This window comes from Mytilus trossulus, chromosome 2 (genome assembly GCF_036588685.1).
Source record: "Mytilus trossulus isolate FHL-02 chromosome 2, PNRI_Mtr1.1.1.hap1, whole genome shotgun sequence".
Lineage (NCBI taxonomy): Eukaryota > Metazoa > Mollusca > Bivalvia > Mytilida > Mytilidae > Mytilus > Mytilus trossulus.
In genome coordinates, this window is record NC_086374.1 from 91,909,567 (window position 1) to 91,934,437 (window position 24,871).

Here is a 24,871-nt window from a genome sequence, read left to right on the forward strand (position 1 = left end):
ACGAATTACTTGTTATTTCATACATGTTTACGAGTGAAACAAATTAAAGTGATTATAATGGTATACACGTATATAATGTACATGTACATCAGATGAAACCATGCAACTACTAAATGATAAAGAGATAATGATAAGTTTATTTATCTACACAGATAGTGATGATCTGTCTACACAGATAATGATGACCTTTATTTCATTATCATAATTGTACACATTACACATAAGGTATGAACTTCATTTATTTATCCAATAGTTTTCACCTCTAGTTTAAAACTCTTTGCTATAGTGTGTTTCGTGTGTTGTATTGTCATTTCATTTTATGCAGGTATACAGTCTTCTAAGTAGTTGTCTATTCTCATATTCCTAATCTTTAAATTTCTCTTTTCCATTCTAAATTTTATTCATGTGCGTACACAGTCTGCTGTGGTTCCAATAAGATAAACGGTAAAAATCAAAATGTTTAATCTTACACCGTCCGAACAAGATATCGGTATATATGCCTTCGATTGCTGCTGTCAAGTGAGTGCACAAGTGTAAAGTTAGCTGCCGAAAACTTAGTCAATTATATCCATCTTATCAATTATATGCAGGGTCATACGGTATGAGGAAGAAAAAGCAGTATTTTACTCTGCATACTGTCTTCGCGTTCTGAAAGCAGGAAATCTGTATCTACTTATCATAATGCTCTCATTAGTTCAGCCATATTGTCTCATTGACACTCATACCATATCTTATTTCTATGTAAAAGGAACATCCTTTTATATTAACATTTTTTCAGGAAGAAAGCAAGTGTTATTAAGAGACCTGATGACCCAATGTACTAACACACTATGACAGAATCAGGTATGGAATGATAAAGATTTACAATAGTTCTTAACTTGGGCAGCCTTTAATGTTTTAACAATCTATTTTTTTTGTCAGACTCGGGGAAGATCATTTGACATTCGGGGCGGGGAACAAAATGAATATCTTGGTCTTATCTAATCAAAACTAACTAGAGGCTCTTAAGAGCCTGTGTCGCTCACCTTGGTCTAAGATAATATTCAACAAAATACACAGATGGATTAATGGCAAAATTGTGTTTTGGTGATGGTGATGTGTTTGTAGATCTTACTTTACTGAACATTCTTGCTACTTACAATTATCTTCATCTAAAATGAACTTGGTCCATTAGTTACAGAGGAAAATATTTTGTTAAAAAACAAAAATTTACAAAATTTATGAAAATTGTTTAAAATTGACTGTAAAGGGCTGTAACTCCTTAAGGGATCAACTTACCATTTTTGTCATGTTGACTTATTTGTAGATCTTACTTTGCTGAACATAGTTGCTGTTTACAGTTTCTATATCTACAATAATATTCAAGATTATAACCAAAAACGACAAAATTCCCTTAAAAATTACCAATTCAGGTACAACAACCCAACAACCGATTGTCTAATTTGTCTGAAAATTTCAGGGTAGCTAGATGTTGATTACATAAACATTTTAACTCCTGTCAGATTTGCTCTAAATGCTTCGGTTTCAGAGTTATAATCCAAAATCTACATTTACCCCCTATGTTCTATTTTTAGCCATTGTGGACATCTTGGTTGGTTGGCCTGGTCACGCCACACATTTTTTAAACTAGATACCCCAATGATGATTGAGTCCAAGTATTGTTAAATTTGGCCCATTAGTTTCAGAGGAGAAGATTTTTGTAAAAGATAACAAACATTTAGTACGAAAAATTGCTAAAAAATTACTATAATGGGTTATAACTCCTTAAGGAATCAACTGACCATTTTGGTCATGTTGACTTATTTGTAGATCTTACTTTGCTTATCTCTAATAATATTCAAGATATCAACCAAAAAATTCCCTTAAATTTCCTTAAAATTGCCAATTCAGGGACAGCAACCCAACAACCTATTGTTCAATTTGTCTGATAAATTGAGGATAGCTAGATGTTGACTTGATAAACAAATTAATTTTTTGTCAGATTTGCTCTAACTGCTTCGGTTTCAGAGTTATAAGCCAAAATCTACATTTTATCCATATGTTCTAATTTTAGCCATGGCGGCCATTTTAGTTTATTGGCCGGGTCACTGGACACATTTTTAAAACTAGAAACCCCAATGATGATTGTGGTCAAGTTTGGTTAAATTTGTTCCAGTAGTTTCAGAGGAGAATATTTTTGTAAAAGTTAACGACGACGGACGACGACGGCGGACGCCAAGTGATAAGAAAAGCTCACTTGGCCTATTAGGCCAGGTGAGCTAAAAATGATTAATCTTGCTACAGACAAGGACCGAAGCACATTAACTTAACAAGACTTCGGGTACATATGATAGCCGAAGACCTTGTAAATGCAACCATTTGCAGGAAATTGCTATAAAAAATAATCATATCAAATATTGTTTAAAGAAATGTAGCTCTATTCCTATCTTTTTGAATTCCTAATAGCCATAAATAAATGTGGTATTATTGCAAATATGACAACCATACATAAAAGGCAAAGGGGGTATTTATTTTTACTATATGACGATAAGAAGTATAATCATACTTTTTTTCGTTTATGGGAAAACAATTATAGATCAAACGATCAACATTTCAATTTTTCCATTAGTTACTTCCCTGAATTTTATATTTACCTAGGTTTACAGTTTTTTTTATAACACAATGGATAGTTTTCTTTTTAAAACTAATGTACATATACTTTTTTCTGAAGAAAATTCTTCAATTGGTTCATATCTTGAAGAAGTTTACTTTATTGTCATTGCTTCCTTTCAAGGAAGCTTTCAAGGAAGCAATGCCCCGACACATTTTCCGTATGCGAAGTAACCTCAGTGTGACCCATTTCGTTAGTATCCAATGATCGCAATACGCATGGGTGTCCTTAAAATAAACTATTATCTGATTGTACGGGCGTATGACATTTGCGCCCGATTTTGAAAATTTTCATTCTTTCATTTGCGCCGATACAATTTTTTCATTTGCGCCGATATTATTTTTTGTCCTAATTAGATTTACCGGTAAATTACATGTAAGTTAATACTTTTACATGAGCTGAGCACAGAGTATATATTAAGACAAATTAACCAAATGAAATCCATGACTGCATCACCTTTGACAATATGTCAGACTCTCCTTCTGATGACAAATGTCTTACATTCTTAGCCTACATGCACAATGTAACGCTATCCACCTCATGTCTGAGCAGCTGCACCCAAACTTATATGTTTTATAGATGTTATCAAGAAATCCAGGCGGTTTCGTATGTTAAAATGCGAACTCTAGAAATGCCTGCATCAGTACGTAAGCCAGACAAAGAAAAGATGGACTTCGTTATCAACACTTATGTCAAATATAGAAGAGAAGAAATCACAAGAAAGGAATATATTAGATGCGTTGCCTATAAACACTCGACAAGATTATGATTTGAATGCTGTAAATAGATTCATAATTCTTCATTTTAGCATTAACAGAGTGCTTTTTAATATCTTAAGTTTTTACTTCTTGAATTTAAAGTATGTAAATATATAGCTTTTGTATCGATTTATCCTGCTCATGGTGAGCAGAGTACAACAGTTATATATATGTTATTATAGACAATTCATAACTTTTACATAACTGGCTAACGGAAGAGGTTGATAAATGAAAAATAACATGACTGGGATAGAGAGTTGTCTCATTGGCACTCAATACCACAATTTCTTATATCTTTTCGCCTGTTATTTACCTGTAAAAAAAATTCGGCGTAAATGAAAGAAAAAATCGGCGCAAATGAAAGAAAAAATCGGCGCAAATGAAATGCAGATCGGCGCAAATGCAAAATGCCGGATTGTACATGTTAAACACGTGCTCAATATCCATGCTTTTTGTTGTTTGTTGACAAACATGTGACAATCGTTAAACTTCAGCTTCAAAACACGAATTTTAATTACCTGCCATATTTTCACATAAAACATTGACCGATTGAAAAAAATGACGATTGTGCGAAATTTATGCAATTTTTTTTATAATATCGTGCACATACGATAGTAATTTGGGGGTCCTTTATAGCTTATTGTTGGGTGCTCGTGTTGAAGGCCGTACATTGACCTGCAATGGTTTACTTTTAAAAATTGTTATTTGGATGGAGAGTTGTCTCATCGGCACTCACACCATAGTCAATAACGTCAATACAATGACTCATTATAAATTATTTCTTTCAGAGTATACCTACACAGATTCTTTCAAGGTTACAGACAATATCAAACAAGCATTTGATGACAATGGCTACATCATGATCAGGTATGAAGTGTATATACATGTATTATGTACATGTATATTAGTCTTTAGTTTTCTATGTTGTTTTTGTATACTGTAAATGTTTTTCTATCACTTGCCATGGAATTGTCACTTTGTTTTCGACTTAATATGAGTTTGAATATCCATTTGATATCTTTCGAATCTCTTTCTCTAAATAAAATAGATATAATGTGGAAGTATGATAGAACTACTTCGCATGCAGATCTCCAAGAAGTTGGTAGGAACGTGTTCACAATGTGCATTTGTTTACAATTGTGGTAGAATATCTTGTGCTCGACTGACTTCTGTTCAACAAAGGAATTGTATTTTTATACGACCGCAAATTTTGAAAAAAAAATCGTCGTATATTGCTATCACGTTGGCGTCGTCGTCGTCGTTGTCGTTGTCGTCGTCGTCGTCGTCGTTGTCGTCGTCGTCGTCGTCCGAATACTTTTAGTTTTCGCACTCTAACTTTAGTAAAAGTGAAAAGAAATCTATGAATTTAACACAAGGTTTATGACCATAAAAGGAAGGTTGGTATTGATTTTGGGAGTTTTGGTCCCAACATTTTAGGAATAAGGGGCCAAAAAGGGCCCAAATAAGCATTTTCTTGGTTTTCGCACTATAACTTTAGTTTAAGTATATAGAAATCAATGAAATTTAAACACAATGTTTATGACCACAAAAGGAAGATTGGTATTGATTTTGGGAGTTAAGGTCCCAACCGTATATAGAAATCAATGAAATTTAAACACAATGTGTATGACCACAAAAGGAAGATTGGTATTGATTTTGGGAGTTAAGGTCCCAACAGTTTAGGAATTAGGGTCCAAAAAGGGACCCAAATAAGCATTTTCTTGGTTTTCGCACCATAACGTTAGTATAAGTAAATAGAAATCTATGAAATTTAAACACAAGGTTTATGACCATAAAAGGAAGGTTGGTATTGATTTTGGGAGTTTTGGTCCCAACAGTTTAGGAAAAAGGGGCCCAAAGGGTCCAAAATTAAACTTTGTTTGATTTCATCAAAATTGAATAATTGGGGTTCTTTGATATGCCGAATCTAAATGTGTATGTAGATTCTTAACTTTTGGTCATGTTTTCAAATTGGTCTACATTAAGGTCCAAAGGATCCAAAATTAAACTTAGTTTGATTTTGACAAAAAATGAATTGGTTGGGTTCTTTGATATGTTGAATCTAAAAATGTACTTAGATTCTTGATTATTGGCCCAGTTTTCAAGTTGGTCCAAATATGGGTCCAAAATTAAACTTTATTTGATTTCATCAAAAATTGAATAAATGGGGTTCTTTGATATGCCAAATCTAACTGTGTATGTAGATTCTTCATTTTTGGTCCCGTTTTCAAATTGGCCTACATTAAGGTCCAAAGGGTCCAAAATTAAACTAAGTTTGATTTTAACAAAAATTAAATTCTTGGGCCTCTTTGATATGCTGAATCTAAACATGTACTTAGATTTTTGATTATGGGCCCAGTTTTCAAGTTGGTCCAAATCAGGATCTAAAATTATTATATTAAGTATTGTGTAATAGCAAGTCTTTTCAATTGCACAGTATTGTGCAATGGCAAGAAATATCTAATTTCACAATATTGTGAAATAGCAAATATTTTTTTAATTAGAGTTATCTTTCTTTGTCCAGAATAGTAAGCAAGAAATATCTTATTGCACATTATTGTGCAATAGCAAGATTTTTTTTTAATTGGAGTTATCTTTCTTTGTCCAGAATCAACCTAAATCTTTGTTATATACAATATACAATGTATATTCACTTTTTACTACCAACTGATAAATTTAAATAATCTTTACCATTCAGTGATAACAAGCAGTTTTTTTACATCTTAATATTTTATGATGTATTTAAATGAGTAGTTATTGTTGCAAACTCCATTAGAATATTTTAATTGAGATTAGTTTTGGAATAAGGGAAAGGGGGATGTGATTAAAAAATTGGGTTCAATTTTTCTAATTTGAAATTTAATAAATAAAAAGAAAATTTCTTCAAACATTTTTTTGAGAGGATTAATATTCAACAGCATAGTGAATTGCTCTAAGAGAAAACAAAAATTTTAAGTTCATTAGAACACATTCATTCTGTGTCAGAAACCTATGCTGTGTCAACTATTTAATCACAATCCAAATTTAGAGCTGAATCCAGCTTGAATGTTGTGTCCATACTTGCCCCAACCGTTCAGGGTTCAACCTCTGCGGTCGTATAAAGCTACGCCCTGCGGAGCATCTGGTTTAATTTACAATTCCTTGGTTCCACGGACTTCTTTTCAACGTTTGTTCTCCCTTTTTCTTCAATACTTTCTAATATCACTGCATTTTAGCTCATTGAGCAATAAGCTATACAGACAAAAATATAAATAAATAAATACAAGGCTTGCCAAAATACAAACTATGACTGTTTTCGACCCTTAAAAAATAACATCTGACCGCACGTCCTTTTGGCTGTCAGCACTTTAATGCAAACTGTTTTTTTTATGAAAAAAATACATCTGATCCATAATAAAATATTTTAATAGTTTAGTTTTAGTTTTAGTATAACTGGGACTATACAACCACAATGGTTCATTTGATGAGGGCGATCATGTACAAGCATTTTTATTAAGGATGTTCGCTCCAGTTCTGTTTTTAATTTTGCAGTAACTAGTAATGTAGTGCTATTAAAACAATTTCACCACTAACGACCCCCCCCCCCCCCCCCCCCCGTGTTAAGTTTTTATGTACTTATGTGGTTTTTTCAACGAACTTGACCGGTAATAAAGCCTTGGCACTGTCGGCTTTAGATTGCGCCTTTAGGGCATTTAAATAATGAGGTGATTTGTACTTGATTATTGTTATTAAATAATTAATTGAAAAGAAAATTTATCAAAACATTAGTAACATAATTTTGAGAAAACTTTTGTAATTTTACTGCTTGATGCTTTTTAACATGTAATGGATGATAAAACCCAACCCCCAAAATAGATCATGATAGAATTAATACATTTTTAGAATTATTTATATATATCTGGGACTATTATGCTGTATACTTAAATTACTTACTTAGAATAATAGTCCCAGTCCCATATATTATATCAAATATTGTTGGATGCCGAATTGACTTTAAATAGGTGCCGATTTGACTAGATGCCGATTTAACCAGGTGCCGATTTGACTTGTACCCACAAATTAGACCCTAACATGAATAAATAGTAAAAAAGAGCAAAAAGTTGAAAGATGAAATAACTTATAGATAAATAACAAAAAAATAAAAGATGAAAATAAAATAGAACCTAAATAAAATATAAAGAATATAAAAAAGATTTTTTTTTATATAGAAAACCAGGGACGTATCTATTTTTAGTCCTTGAGAAAACCAAAAAAACCAAAAAAAAATAAATAGAAATATAAAATAAAAAAGGAGCCACCACAAGTCGGAAAAGTTTTAAGCTCACATTTGACAAATAAATATAAAAAAGATTATAGGAAGCTTCTAGAATTACTGTCGGCATGCTTAATTGAAATGTCGTCAAATAACATTATATTGTAAAATTAAATTGAACACCAGATGCCATGTTAATTGTCAAATCCTGCTGTTTCCTGTAGTCTATATGGTAATTGTAACGATCTCACACTGACACCATTCTCATTTACGGGTATTTTTTCACTTTGAGGTGCATGACAGGTAATAAACAAATATGGCTTCTATGGAGTTGGCGATGGCATTTCCTGTCTACGGGTACACATATCATAAACTATAGATATGTATGCGTATATATACATGTTCACTTATCCGATCTCACAACTAAATCTTCGGACATAAAGCGAACTGAAGACAAAAACAGAACTTGGCGATATATTACCTACAGAGTACCTGGTGTCAAAGAAATTCAAGGTAGAATGTGTTCAGAAGTAATATTTTTCCTTAATTTTCTTAAAATTCTATTATACAGAATATAAACAAGTATAAACAAGTATAAATATAAACAATAAACTTTCAAGCTACATGTATATGTTCCGGATACGCGTATGGTCGGACTATATGAGTATACGCATATGGTCATGACCATACGCGTATGACGGTCAAAATACTCGAAGGTAAGGACAGAAAGTCACAGGACAAAAAGTCACGGACAGAAAGTCACAGGACAAAAAGTCACGGACAGAAAGTCACAGAACAAAAAGTCACGGACAAAAAGTGAATGCATTTTTTCTGATAATTTTCTTTGAATGGAAAAACACTTATTATTACAAAAATATTTTTGTATTTTTCTTGAACTATTGTATATAAACCAACTTTGCAAACAAAATTGATCAATAAAATATTGACGATGATCACATAATTGGTAAAAAAACAAAATGTCAAAGTGGCTTGGCACTTAATAATAAATGGCTTCATGGTGCCTAGAAATATATCTTTTACGTGATTAAAATAAAATAAATCTTCATTTTTGAAATATAATGACACATTTCCTATACTTAAATATGAATAAATGTAAATGAAAAGTAAATTTTAAAGATATTTCTCTTATATATTCAAACAATTGTGAACTGTGCAGATTATTTGTGACTTTTTTTGTCCTACCAAATTTTTGACTTTTTGTCCTGTGACTTTTTGTCCGTTTACCAAATACTCATATGGTCCGGAACATATACATAAAATTGTACAAATTATAATTTGCATTTTGACTTTGTACAATTTTAATACTAGTAGTTCATGTACTACATGTATATGCCCATGATTGTACTAAAAGTACTTGTAGAAATTATAATTGGCTTATAACTTGTACAATAATTAACATATGGATTTTGTAATAAGAAAAGCATTGAAACGTACCATATATATAATGACCACACAAAAAACAAAACAATTGAGCATGTGAGTAAGTAATAGCATCAGGAATTGCACATTTGTGTTGTCTTTTACAATTATAAAATATGATGTATAATTGCCAATGAGACAACTGTCCACAAGAGACCAAATTGACACAGACATGAACAACTATCATTTATATCATCCTGGGACTTTCTGTCCTATACATTTGATTTTTCGGGAATCAGTTAGGGGATAATGCCGTATCATACTGAGAAATTTGTGAAATGACATCACCCCCCTCGGAAATTTCTGATAATTTCTGTTTTTCGTTGTATTTGTTCAGATATCCGGCTTGGATCTTTTGTTCAGTCATGATTCGTTTCCAGACACACATGATTGGTGTTTTTAAACTTTCAGCGTCATTGTCATTCTGATTGTCACTTGGGCCAATTTCTATTATGCTATCGACTTGTAACTTGGGCCATTTTTTAATTATTATAATACTAGTCTTATAGAATTAATTGTCTAGTCACTGGGGTCAATTTCATTATGCTGGCATGCGTGTGTCAATTACATTTCCTCTCTCCATTTTAAAGCCAAATTAGACTTTTGACCCTAATTTAACGGTTCACTGAACATTAAAATGAAAGTGAGAGTTTCAGGTAACTCGAATAATTCAGCGCCCTCTATCCACTACTTTTCTCGAGGTTAATGGAGTGATCGAAGTGATCGTAATATAACTACTGGATTATTCGGGTTAAGTTTCAGGTTAAAGTTTTTGGTCTATGTAGTTTTTGATGAAGTTGAAGTCCAATCAACTTGAAACTTAGTACACATGTTCCCAATGATATGATCTTTCTAATTTTAATGCCAAATTAGATTTTTGAACCAATTTCACGGTCCATTACATATCGAAAATGATAGTGCGAGTGGCGTATCCGTATACTTTTTGTTTTATAGTAAAATTTAAAATTATCTTATCAAACAGGAAGTTATTTCTAAATTACAATTATGTCAATTATGTCAGTAAAAAGAAAGGGGTAGGGGGGTCACAGTTAATGCAACTAATTGATCTTCTGGTTAGAGGGCATATATTAATATCACAATTTTTTTATTTATAAAATGAAAACTGTTTATTGTCAAATATGCCAACAGGGTTCTTATCATCTTTGAAGTTTAATTTTGTCAAATAAATTACATTATTTAATTTATGATCTTTTCACATCGAGATATTTTTTTTTACATGGGGCACACAATAAAAATCTGTGGTATTGCAGTCTCTAAAAAAAATTGATGATATTTCAGCAAACCCAGAAATCTAAACTGTGTAGAATGGTTCAGAAAAGGGAAGTTTTTAATATGTACGTTTTCAATATGTACTTTTTTTTGGGGGGGGGGGGGGGGGCTTTATAGCTTGTTGTTCAGTTTGAGCCAAGGCTCAGTGTTGAAGGCCGTACATTGACCTACAGTGGTTTACTTTTAAAAACTGTTATTTGGATGGAGAGTTGTCTCATTGGCACTCACACCACATCAGGTTTTTATTTTGTTTTGCTGTTTATGTACAACTTTTGTGTTATGGATGGAAGTTCATAAACATTTTTCTTTTATATATCAATATTTTGATACTTTATCTTCATAGCCATATATATGTTATATTACATTTTTCATTTTCAGGGATCAATAACGGTTGGTAAAGCTGAAAGGCTACAAAGAAAAAGAAAGAACTTACAGGTCAAAAGTAAACTTGTCCGAATCAGTGATCAAAATATACGTTCATAGCCAAATATCAGACAATTATTAGTTGGAATTAACAATCAAAAAAAGACTCAGCTATAGGAAACAGAAAAAACAGTTGTTGACATTTGCTTTATATTATTAATTAAGTCGGTAGAGGTTGTTAGCTATACTTTTTGTCATGCAGACTCCAGCCGAACTTGTTATGGAAGTAAACATAAGCGGAGAAGAGAGAAATGTAGCCAAAATGTCCGAAGAAGTTCGTCCTAAAATTGACAAGTTTAAACATAAGCTACATACGGGTTCTCATTATCATGGCATTTCCAAATCATTTGAAGATGATCAACAGTTGTGCATTACACTTGACCTGACCAGTTCATTTGTTAAAGAACTCGAAAAGGCAAAGAGTAATTTTCCCGCCTTTTCTTATGTTGACATTATGAATTCCCAGCTCCATGTCTATCAACTTCTGAACGGTGTTAGGCTAGAAAATCGTATTTACAATATATGCTGCAAAGTAAATACGGATTTGAGAACTGTATATCGCAGTGGCAGGAAGCGTCAACAGTACATGACACGTGTTTTTAAGATGGCTGTTTTACATTCTGAAATTAGTGATCAGGGATGTTAATTTTCAACATTTTGAAAATTTGAAAATCTAGAATTTGAAAACAGATGTGAAGTTTGCTTTAGACAGGAGTCTTTTTTACTGTACATGATCCAAATAAGCAGATATATAGTATCTTCATGTAATTGAAAAAAAACTTAAAATGTTTGTTTGTAAGTAATATAAAGAACCTTGTAGTTTATGTAAAGAAATTAGTCACAGTCAAAATACTGGAATGAATTGTTGAAAAAATACAGATTTTGACTCTATACAAGTTGTAATGGATGTGTTAACTGAATGCATAATAATAAATACCTTGTAAATATATGCAATCATGTATTGTTTTGCTTCTTCTATATACGATGTGGTATTCCAATTAAACGTGACCTCCATTTATTTGTTTTATTATTTTTAATTGTAAAAGAAAAAGTAAAATCACAAAAATATTCGCCGAAACTATGAGGGAATTCAAAACGGAAAGTCCCTTATCTAATGGCAATAAAAGCTCAAACACATATCAAACGAATGGATAACATCTATCATATTCATGACTTGGTGCAGGCATTTTCTTATGTAGATAATGGTGGACTGAACCTGGACAGTGGGTTTATAGCTAGCTAAACCTCTCACTTATATTTACATCGATGCGTGAACAAAACAATTATACTACTAGTAATAGGTAAAAAAAGTCAAATAAACAGCAGTCAACATTGTTTTATAATCTTAATTATTAAAAAAATAAACAAATATGTAAAAGAAGCACAAAATGGAATAAATTTGCCATAGTTCACAATGACTGGATGTATAAGTACAGAGCCACGTCATATATGTAACGAAGAAACATAATATGGCATATAAATAAAGCACAAAGAAAAAAAAGGAAAGAAAAGCAACATACAAGTTTTACAATAGCACAATAACGTAATGTATAAGCACAGAGCCACACCACATGTAAACGAGAATATCACCAAAAAAAAAGACCGGATGTACAAGAACCTCAAGTATCACAACACAAACAAACAAATATTTAACAAAGAAGCACAAAAATGCATATATCAAACATAACGTCATCCATCACTTTCCCATTTTTGAATTTGATAAAACTACGTAGAATCGCGCGTTTGACGTCAGAATGTAAACGCCAATCAGGTAGAGATATAACATAATTAATGATACCCAAATTGATTTAAAAAATGCCAAAAAATCTACAAAAAATGAATACATGTACATTAAATGTACTAGTACGTGTATAGTATGCAACTTTATGAATATCCAAGCTCTATATAATGGTACTTTGAAGTGCCTTTGCAATTTTAATCGTAATTTAACTATTTTTTCATGTAGTAAACTTCCAGTTACTTGTTAATCTTCATATTCTATCAGTTTTTATAAAGTTTTGGCTTTCTTTAATAGTCCCTCATGAAGGTTGACCTAGAAACGCCTTCGAATTCATGAAAATCATAAAGAGTTGTTTACATCTTTTAATGTAACGTTACTGAGTGGATAACTCTGTTGGTGAATAATCATTCCAAGAGGGCATCATCATCAACTAAGTTGTCAGTACATTCGTACTTTGTTACTTGCATGCATAATATCAAATGGTCCTTTATTAAAATTAGAAATCATTAAGAAACTATTATATTAAAGGTTTCAACTCTGTGAGTAGACGTTCATCTTATATTATTGAATTTGACTATCATTTTGTGGCCTTTTGTTCACATAGGTCTTCGACTGTTCTGGTTCTTATACATCTTTGGATTTCATATACAAGGCTTTGAATGTTCCCGATGAAGGTGTAACAATACAAGCGTTTTTCTAATTTAGTGTTGATATCATTTTACAACACATGGATTCGATACAACTCTTGGTGGACTATCGGTCTCCGATAGTATCGTCGCTCAGAATAGTCCATACTTCGGTACTGGCATGCATAATAAATACATTTCATCCTTCGGACGCATGAAAAGCATAAAATGTTGATTTCTTGTATACATAAAGCAACTCTGAATCTAATATCTGAACACCTTATAACTAAGTATGGATGTCTCTTTCGAAGTTTTCAAAGTTAATTACTATTATTATCATTTTGTTTTTAAAGGATGACTTCTTAAAAATCGCCAAGATTTCAATATTTTAATTTTGTTCCAAATGGTTTGTTTTTGGCTCCCAACATTTACACAACAGACACATGATCTCTAGTGGCTCTTTAACAACATATCACTCAGATAGATAAGAAAATAAGAAGATCTAAGAAGTTCCAGTGTAGCCGTCGCTATATGAGGCTATGACATACTAGTATATCTTGGCGTGGGAGCACTAAGCTATAAAATAACGGGAGCCAAGTGAAAATTTACCCTTTCTGTCAAACTTGGAATATAGATTGTTGGGGCAGTTTCACGGAATTGTATATTGTATTTCATTGATAAAAGTGTTCTTCTAACGGACATGCTTCCTACTATGTTCTGCACAGTATATTGCTTTTAACTGGAATAAATTGCTTTTGAACGGCAATAAAAATTCTTATCCCTATCAATTTATTGATTTACCTGATTCTTTTCCAATATACATCGCTCATTACCGCCATATCTTGTGATTTACCGGCATACCTTTCTCTTTACTGGCATTAAACCCGTTAAACGTGTTGCTTGCTTATATCGTAGGACGTATTTTTTACCATTATCATTCCTTTCTTTTGCCTTCATATCACGGTATCTGTTGCTAGCTAAAATATTACCTTAATCTTTAAAGCTAATTTTATGCTATTTTTGCTAAACATAAATATACAAATATTAACAAAGAAAATCCCCTTTATACATGTCTAAAAGCTGCAAACTACTAAATTACTGTCATAAAGGACAATGCATATACATTATTATAATAATTTTAGAAAAATGTTTGATGAGGAAGAAATATGCCAAATGAAGAAAGTTCTTGAAGATAGTGACATGGCACAAAAATATGGATATGGTGTAAGTATTATGTAATCAAAAAACAAAACAAGGGAGATGGTGTACATAATCATGACATAAATCTCATATACATTATATCTCTTAACAAATCCCTAAAGAATGGATTGGCACTTTTATTGCTGTTTTTCATCTCAAAGTCAGCAATAACATTCAACACGCAGCAGAAGCTCTAACCGGGTCGCAAATCAAAGACAGCCAAAATCAAGACCGCCCATAGCGCCTATTATAATTAAGTCATTGCAAGATGTCGCTGTGACAACGCTTCAAAATTGCCATCTCCGAAACAGTGAACGTTTAGTAAAGTTTCGGAGCTTCTATCAATGTATTGAACCAACAGATAGATGTGGATTAATATAAAACTACAGTAAAAGAATTCTGTTCTGAAAACTCGGAGGAGTAAAAGAAACATTTACGTGAAAAAAAACAATTACACCTATCAGAAATTTACGGTGTAATTGGAATCCTGAGGATCAATTTTAAAAAATACAAAATGTGAGTAGGTAAAATCAGAATCTGATTTCCACATAGCATAAGGGACCTCCGTTGGAATCGTTGCCTTATTGTACATTCCATCCGTTTCCGGTCTTGTGTAATTTCTTTTCGAATATCTCACCCTCCACGTAATTCCGTTCGAGATATCCGGTGTGAAAAGTGATTTCCTTAGTGCTTATATTTATATTTTTCTACATCTGTTGCTTTAAATCATAATAGATGCATTGATGCAGAGTTATCAATGATCATTTGAATTCAAACATTTCCCGTCACTTTTTATCCCATGGTAAAAGTTCACACCAATGACCATAGGAAACCGTTAAATTGATAGTGAAGCATTGATACATCAAAAACACAATTTCTATATCTTTAAGTCATATGAAACAGAGTGACCGGTGAAAAATAATGTTAAACCTGTTCTTGAATCAATACATACGCACATAAAAAATTAGTCTTCTGTGCACGATTTTATCTTTTTTTGCATACATTTCGTATTATCGTCAATTTTTTTCCATCGGTCAGTGTTGTTGTGAAAATTATATGGCAAGTAATTGAGGTTCGTGTTTTGAAGCCGAAGTTTAACTATTGTCACCTGTTTGTTAACAATCAACAAAAAAGCATAGATATTGAGAACGACGTGTTTAACATGTACAATCAGATAATAGTTTATTTTAAGGACATCCATGCGTATTGCAATCACTGGATTTTTACGAGGTGGGTCACTTTGCATACGGAAAATATGTGTCTTGCAATTAGAATAAAGTAAACATCTTCTAAATATGACCAAATTAAAGAATTTTCTTCAGAAAAAAGTATATGTACATAAGTTTTAAAATGAAAACTATCCATTGAGTTAAAAAAAAAAAACCCATATGCATTAATTTTTTTTAATTTGAGTTTTTTTATGACTTTAAGGACTGGGTCTGCCAATTACTAAAAAAAATAGTTACAAACGATTTCTAAAGATGCCTGTTTTAGAAAAATATGATTAACGTTTTTTTTCAGTTATTGTTAATTGTTTATTTATTCAACTCTCTGTCATTTTTGTTTTCATTACTATACATACAATTGCGTTAAGGAAGCTGGCTCGTGATTTTTAAAGTAATTAACTTTTTTTCATATATGCATTTTTGCAATACTTTGGGTGTCTACTTTCAATCAAATACAAAAAAAAACATAGGTCACCGTGCTAACTTTTCCGGGAGCAGCCTATTTATGGACATACTGTTTCAACCATGTTGGTTTTGCCCCAAATATCTCTATTTTGCCCATCGTAGATTTTACCCTCCTCAAAAGTGGAAATAACTCTATGATCTGCTTTTATTCTGATAAAATGCTTCAAAACTATTCATTTAGTCAGGAAACTGTTAAAAAATATACATTATGTAAGAAAAAAATTCGACCACTTGTACATATAAAAAAAATGAATACGGACATGTTTTTATACAATGTAGTTACCAGACGGACAGGGAAAACAAGCTGGACTTGTTATATGGAGTCACCCAGGAGACGACGTAACAGGCATCGTGTCAAGGAGTGAAAAGGTTGTGGACACATGTCAAGAGGTTTGTTTGCTTGTTACTAAGTTTTTTTTTAAATATTCTTTTCTGGTCTGTTGTTTAAAAACAATTTTCGAAAAATTCCGAAAGCACTGTCCTGAAAATGATAAAGGAATATAATCTGAAGTAGCAATACACTGTGCCCATGTCAACACAAACCCTTATTGATTGTTTGATGGGTACGTAATAATACTTTCAGTGCTATTGCTATTTCTTGGCGGTCATTGCATGAATCCGAACTGAATACCAAGTAAGAACCACTGACCCTCGACAGGAAAAATAGTAAATTAAGATTGGGATCGAGCACTACTACACACCTGATTTGTCCAGGGTTCGAACTCACAATTTAGTGTCGTCAGGATAGGATACAGTAGTTGGACTTCTTCGGCCACCGAGTCCCGCTCAAACCTTTTTACAAATGTATATAGTATTTTGTAAGCTTGGCGTGTCCTACCTAAGCGACACAGATATAGAAAAAGTACAAATTCAAATAGAATACGTTTTTCATGTAAAAAAAAATAATGCATTAAATAGTGATAAAAAAATATTATTTAAAAACGTTTTGATTTTGTTTATCTCTTTGACGTCGTTATTTAAAATATTCAAAAATATATGTATACCTATTAAAGCTTGAACGAACAAATGAATTTCATACCCCTGATAAACCCAAAAAGTTTTGTTCAATAAGAGCTAGTTTATATTTACAATGCTACAAAATAAAGACTTCACCAGAAACCGTAAACGTAATAGAGACACATTCGTGAAAAAATCAAGAAAATACTGTTAAAAATTGTCATTTTTCTATTCTTATTTTTTACTATAGTGAATTAGAGAGTATAGTGTTCTCATCTTCAAGAACTAAAGATCTAATTGAGCGAAACAAATACTTTTAGAACCTGTTTAGTGATCTGAAATAATGACCCTTTATTTCAGAACAAAGATGATATGTTGATAAAATTAATTATAGTACTGAATGTTTTAATTTTTAGTTACTTGGAGGTGGTGAAATTTACCACTACCATGCAAAATTTGTGAGGAAGGATGCTTATACGGGAGGAAGTTTTCTGTGGCATCAAGATTACGGGTAAAACTCAATAAAGATAAGAGTATTCATATACTCGCTCGGGTATGGGACCCTGGATTCCATCTATGTTTGGCAGTGTAAACTTTCTTTTTATTTCTTCTGCTGAGATAAATTTAAAAATACTAAGGGAGCTACCATTTGATTTTTATGGGGGGGGGGGGGGGGGGGGGGGGCTAGGATGAAAAATTGTGTCCTGCCTTTTTTTTTTATTTGTTATCTCTGTCCTGCCTTTTTATTTTTCAGTCTATTCGGTCCTGCCTTTTTTTTTTCTTAGCTTATCCTGACTTTTTACAACAATTGTCATCCTGCCTCTTTTTTTTTGCCAAGTTACTCATCCTGCCTTTTTTTTTTTTAATTTCATCATAGCCCCCCCCCCCCCCCCCCCCCCCATAACAATCAAATGGTAGCTCCCTTACTGAATAACTTGTTATGACATTGTGTTGCATGTATGACTTTTCTCAAGGTGTTCTCTCTAGACAATTGTCAAGTTGATCAAAGAATCTTATATTATCATAATGATAACACCTTTTTGAAACTTTGGGTATTTAAAAAAGAAGGTCCATACAGTTTTTTTAATCGGTATATAATATATTCATCTGAATAAATAAGCAGTGAAAGTAGCAAAATAAAATGCAAGAAATGTTTGTTTTAAAACAATCTTTTTTGAATAGAATTATTTTATTTCAAAGGTACTGGTACAAAAACGGAAACCTGTTCCCGGATCTCTTAACCATATTCATTCCTGTTGATATAAGCGACCAAACTAATGGATGCCTGCAGGTAATAGAAAAAGTATACACTTGTTAAAACTTTTTACAACCATTTATATTCGATGTTGTAAAGTGAACAAACCTAAAGTTGAATACAACAGAAAGAATTTCAAAACCTAAAATTGTAAGAGACATACTTTGATTAGCGTACATTTATTCGTACAATTACATACAGACCCACATACGTTTTAGTTAGAGTCGAACAAGCTAGAAGCGTAAACAACATGACCTAAACGTATCTGAAACTTATTTGTAGCGTTTTCAACGCGCACGTAACGTATGTATTACGTGCGTGATCACAGCGTATACGCTTGGCAAACGCTGGAGCTGGATGAAAAATTTTATACTGCATAAAAATTTCCTGGAGTTATAGCGTTCGCCAAGCGTATACCTTTGCATTTCGGCGTACTTCAAACTTATGCAAACGTTTAACGATTGTTTTTCGTTCCTCTGGCGTGCACATAACGTATACGGACTTTTTTCTGTACGTCTAGTGCACGCCGATCTATACGCCAATGTGTGACGTTGGCATTACCAACATAAAGGATTAACCCCCTTATACAGATATAAAGCATTTTGTCGTTTTGTTTGTTATATTCTCAAACTTAACATATATTTTGCCTTTCATAATTTTGATCTCGAGCGTTCGCAATCAAAGAGAGAAGAGAGATATCAAAACGATATTCAAACTGAAGTTGGGGGAAAAGCAATAATGCCATAGCAAAAAAATAAACAACACCAAAAACCCTAGATGCTCTAATAAGCCTGTGTCGCTCACCTTGGTCTACGTGCATATTATTTAAACACAGGACCCTCTTCGACATTGAAGACGTGTATATAATTCATGACACAAATCTGTTTTGTTGGATCTTGCATCTTCTTGAGATTTTGTGCAAAACATAAACGAAGGTAACTACAATCCCCATTTTTAAAAGAGCAAAGACTCCTATAAAGAGTGATCGTCTGCTAATAATATTGGCAAACTTTGACATTTAAATAGATCTTGCCTTGTTAATCATTTTTGTGATCTAAAGTGTCTATCAATCATGACTTTATAATTTGTGTCAAAACATAAAAATATAAGGCAAAACATTAAAAAATTGATAAAAAAAAAAATCGTAATTTTTAAGGGCAATAACTCCAATAAGGTGTCGCACGATTTCCCACATCGGTCTTAAATGTAGACCTTGTCTTGTTGATCATTTTTGATAGATTTTAAGATATCAGTTTAAAAGCAAAATATTGGTATACATCGTTATGAAAAGCAAAATATTGGTATACATCGTTATGAAAAGCAAAATATTGGTATACATCGTTATGAAAGGACAATACGTTTAAACTCTAATAAAGAGTTATCGACCATGTACTCTTTTTTTTGTAGAACTTGCTGATCAATTTAGCATTTAAAGTTTCTTTCTATCTATTATAGTTTTCAGGGCAAAATGATAAAAAATGCTATAAAAAGTCGTCTGATTCAGACGGTTTTGGCATATAGAGCTCAACATTCTGAACATTACTGTCCCTATTTAAAACGGTTTTCAAAATAACAGAAAAAAACCTGCATTTCCTTTTATGTGCTAATTTTAGCCATGTCGGAAATCTTGGTTGGTAGGCAGTGTCGCTGAATGGGTCGTTGTCGACCTGGGTACTCCATCAACGTACCCTGGGTACTTTTACTTTCAATGATGGTACCCTGGGTACCGTGTTTTGGATGAATGGTACCAATAGGGTACGTTTCCGTCGATAATCGTACCCAGCTTCGTACCGATTTGGCAGAGTGTCATCGGACACATTTTAAAAACTAAATACCCCAATGATGATTATTGCCAAGTTTGGTTGAATTTAGCCTTGAAGTTATAGATATAAAGGTTTTTGTAAAAGTTAACGGACGACAACGGACGATGACACCAAGTAATGAGAGAAGTTAACTTGGTTGAGTGGAACAGGTAAAATAAAAACGACGAATAGTCAAACAACAGTACACTAACCAAACTTAGAAAGATTAAATCTGAGCGACAAGGACTCTACCTAAAACCGGAGGTGATGTCAGGTGCTCCGGAAATGGTAAGAAACACAAATCATCATGGAACGGAAACCATATATTGAAAAGGTGCGGAAGAAAATACGAACATAATAATTAAAATCATATATCGATACAAAATAGAAAAATGATGAGCGAAAGTCTGTATTGTGACCTATAATACTAAAATCTACTTCATTGGACTCTGTTGGATAGTCGTCTCATTTGCAACCAAATATTTTTTTTTGCAATCATATTGTGCATAATTTTGTTGTAAAATGATGCCCTTTATGATTAGATTAATAAAATTCTCATCTTATCTTATCTTATTCTATTACATCTTCTTATTTAATATTGTGTACATTCTCTTAAAATTTTAGATTTTACCTGGAAGCCACAAATGCGGTAGAATTGATCACTTCCCTGTTGCTGGCCAAAATCAGTGCGATATAGAAAGAGTCAAACAGATCATCGAGAGACATCCAATTAAACACGTGGAAATGGATCCAGGTACCTAATTTTTTAACTCCTTTAGGTTAATTGTAGATTCTGAAATTCATTGTTTGGATGGTTGTTTAACATCCAAATACATATTCAGGATGATATCATGTTATTGTGATATGATTATGAATTTCCACGTTCTAATTCATAAGGTAAAAGTCCGAAGAAAGACATGACACTCTATCCGAACAGATTATTCTGACTCCGAACATACTAGTTTTGCTCTGACTCCTTAATGCTGCGTGCTAAGTGAAGAAGCAACACATGCTAATTTAACAGTCTTAGGTTTAACCAGTCCGGGGTTCGAATCTATGACCTCCCACTCTCGATGCAAAGAAGGTACCACAAAACTACAGATAAATTCATTTTTCTCAATAAATGTATACCTATGTATCTATATACACATTTTTCATACAAAATTATTTAAGTAAAGAAGTGCAATGAAATTATAACAGTTAGTTCCTATTTCAATTTTATAAACATACGTGTACAGGGGTTATAACATGAAGATATATTCGAAAAATAATCGTAATAATCATTTGTTACACAATTACATATGCGCAGTCATGCAACCTTACTATCGTTTCTAGTTTTTGATTTTTAGCGCCATGTTTAACTTTAACTCAATTCAGACTATGATTATCCATAATCATTTACAAATTTAGTATATTCTGTTTAAAGGTGATGCTTTGATTTTCCACAGTAATGTTATACATACCAGTGCTCCGAACAATAGTCCGAACAGGCGCTGGGCGCTATTATACTCATATAACCTGAAGTCTAACGACCCCGTATTTAAACACCATCACCCGAATTATACACCACTAGAAAAGGTAACTTCTGAATTTCTTTATTTCTTTATAAAAGTTATATTACGTTTTGACTTCCGCTGATTCTGTATTCTAGAACACGGAACTATCTGTATCCAATATTATAACCTCGAAAGTAACGTGTATCTTGTTTGTAATTTCCGATATTGCGATTCAGTCACCGGGTTAGGGATATACTGGATCCTGCCAAAACATTGCCATCATAGAAATGAAACATTTTGTTTTTAAATTCCAGTTCATAAAATAAATAATGTTATAGTATTTAGTAAAATAGAGGTGAAAGATACCAAAGGGATATTTTAACTCATAGAATCATATTCGAAACAGTGTGGTCCTGGCCATTGATTGACGACCTTAATTATCCCATTGACTGGGACAGAAAAGGTGAACGTTTGTCGGTAACAATCACTGCTCACTATGTACTTGTTAAAGACACTGAATCTGTGGGGTCACCAAAGGTTCTCAACACCTAAAAAAAGCAATTCGAAAAACGAATCCGGAATAATACGATGTGTTGATTTTTATCAATAATATAAATCAAAACATAAAGGTTATTCCTGAATAATTTTTCGAATTATTTTATTATTAAAGGCGTTAAGAACCTTTGGTGACCCCACAGTTTAAATTCTATAATAAGTTAGAAGTGAGCAATGGTCGTTACAGACAAACGTTCACCTAATCTGTCCCAGTCATTTGGATAATTTAGGTCGTCAATCAATGGCCAGGACCACACTGTTTCGAATATGATTCTAAGACAAAAAAACTAGCTGATAGCTTTGCTAATTATTGAAGACCGTACGGTGACGTATAGACATAGTTGTTAATGTCTGTGTCAATTGGTCTCTTGTGAAGATTTGTATCATTAGCAATCATACCACATTATCTCTTTTACATTGCCAATGCCGTAGGAAAAAAACAGAAAAACGATCGAAAGACAAACAGTGTATTAAACATAAATAGTATACAAAACTAAAGACTCAGCAACAAGAACCCATGAAGAAACCGGGTTGGTCTCATGTGCTGCGGAAAGGATGAACAGAACCTTCCTACATGTCGAGTTTCAACTCACTCATGCAAACATAAGACGAACATGATTATTTTGTTGAAGCCTTTCAAAAAAAGAAAAAGCTTTTAAAAAAAGAAAAAGACAAAACTAAAGACAAAACGTTAACGCAGTATTTTAAACAAAACACAATATTGAAACTAAAGAATCAAAATCTGCGGGTAATCACAGAAGCTCCGATATGGTAAGCAGATCCTGTTTTACATGTGACATTGGTCTCCAAATGATCATTATTTAAATTACACGAATAACATACATTTTTTTCTTCCATATTTGCAGGTGCCAAACTCAGCAATCAAAGAATGTAGAAATTACATAGATTTCACCGGGAAAGATTTTCTTGACCCAAGTGTTGACAAAACAGTCAAAGCTGACAAAGGACAGTAGTGTTGAACACTTTGGTTAAGATACTATGCAACATTTCTATTTTTGTTAAATTACTTATTGAATTATAGTACTTTTAAGGCTCTGATTCAAGCTGACTTTAAAACAAATACAAGTATTGTTTATGAATTATCATGGTTTTTATAAAGCTGATACTTGTTTCCATGCCTTTGTCGCCAACCGTGCAAGGGCTGTCAAAGTCGTTACAAACTTCCATCGTCGTTGCCTCGGTCTGAGAAGCTTTTAATTTGTTACAGTTTGAAAATTTTAAATTTGTATGATTTCTTTGCTTAACGTCCAGTGTAAATATTTCATGTATGATCGGTACACCATTGTAACTTGACAATAAGTTGCAAATACTAAACTCATTTCAGGATGAGAATTACAAAGTGTTCTCAATACTAAATTTAAAAACCTCTAAAATGTGAGTCGAAAAAGACAAAGGATTGAAAATTTTGAATGCCATTCGAAAATAAGGGTATGACAGATATTGGTAGATCTTAATCTTGCAACAGGCTTAAAGGATGGGTCGTTTTTTTTTATCGTTGATTATGTGATAAAGATACAATGGATAAGCGTTGATTCTTGAAAATTAAAGGCCGTACGTACGATGACCTATTGTTGTTAATTTCTGTGTTATTTTGGTCTCATGTACGATGACCTATTGTTGTTAATTTCTGTGTTATTTTGGTCTCATGTGAAGAGTTGTCTCATTGACAATCATACCACATCTTCTTTTTTTTTTAAAGAAAAAGACAACAATTCCCTCAAATGTAAGGTATATAAATTAAATAAATATCATTTTATTTCATATCCTTACCCATTTTTTTTGTGTATTCTATATATGTGAACCATTAGAAAATGTATGAATTTTTGCAAATTTTTATTTTTTTATTTTAATCTTTGCTCTTTCACCTTGAATCAGTCGGCTATTTTCCCAAGGTGAGTATGTTCAAACAATGAGCAAAGCCCATACTGCATAGTCAGCTATAAAAGGCCCCGAAATGACAATGTAAAACAATTCAAACGAGAAAACTAACGGCCTATTTATGTAAAAATTGAACAGGCACATATATACAGAATGTGGCGGGGTAAAAAAAATGTTAGCGGGATTCCAACCGCCCTAACCTGGCCAGGGACAGTGGTATAACAGTACAACATAAGAACGAACTATAAAAATCAGTTGAAAAAGGTTTAACTCATCAGATGGACAGAAATACAAGTGGACGTGGAATAGCCATTTGGCAACATTAATCCGATTATAAACGACCAAACTCGCTTTTATTACACAAAATATCCACAATAACATACAAAACAAGAACAAAAACTGGAAAACCAGAGATTATGGACAATAAAGAGAATTCCGGGATTCGAACCTAAACTGACAAGACCTAAACTTTAACTCATTAATCTTAACCATGATACTTCGTCGCTACCAACTCATATTGTACGTTTGCCTATTATTAATATATATAGGTGCAATCCCTGTGTGAATGAAGAACCGATGTTTATCATATATTCATTTATATATATAAAATAAACATATAAATCGTAACCAATTGGTAGCCCAGAGGTTTCATCGATATGTTGAAGTCAGTAACATTTAACAGAATTCATGGACGGGTTCGATTCCCACTGAAGGCATATAGAAATTACAAAAAATTAAGGTAATTTTATTAGGGAACAGAAATCAGTAAATAAGACAATTCAACCTTAATGAAATTAGAAACAATAGTGACAATAGAATATAATCTGGTGAGTCCA

At 32.6% G+C, this 24,871-nt stretch overlaps 1 protein-coding gene across 2 annotated transcripts; it reads left to right on the forward strand.

Moving 5' to 3' along the window:
- The first annotated feature begins 137 nt into the window (after nucleotides 1-137).
- On the forward strand, nucleotides 138-23,232 carry LOC134708362 (L-proline trans-4-hydroxylase-like). 2 transcript variants are annotated; one of them, XM_063568834.1, is made up of 10 exons: nucleotides 138-225; nucleotides 779-843; nucleotides 4,197-4,275; nucleotides 14,323-14,404; nucleotides 16,351-16,461; nucleotides 17,445-17,539; nucleotides 18,229-18,319; nucleotides 20,710-20,839; nucleotides 21,512-21,663; nucleotides 23,003-23,232. In XM_063568834.1, exons 2-10 carry the CDS (start codon nucleotides 831-833, stop codon nucleotides 23,108-23,110), a joined length of 861 nt encoding a protein of 286 aa, XP_063424904.1. In that variant the 5' UTR covers nucleotides 138-225; nucleotides 779-830; the 3' UTR covers nucleotides 23,111-23,232. The 2 variants fall into 2 exon arrangements, with proteins under 2 accessions (XP_063424904.1, XP_063424905.1); XM_063568835.1 differs by lacking the exon at nucleotides 138-225 and adding an exon at nucleotides 247-325.
- The last annotated feature ends 1,639 nt before the right edge of the window (nucleotides 23,233-24,871 follow it).

What these genes read in the sequence shown, in the direction of transcription:
- LOC134708362 (XM_063568834.1), top strand. An exon ending in AATGGCTACATCATGATCAG is followed by an intron (nt 4,276 to 14,322) that starts GTATGAAGTGTA and finishes TAATAATTTTAG; the next exon opens with AAAAATGTTTGATGAGGAAG. An exon ending in CACAAAAATATGGATATGGT is followed by an intron (nt 14,405 to 16,350) that starts GTAAGTATTATG and finishes TATACAATGTAG; the next exon opens with TTACCAGACGGACAGGGAAA.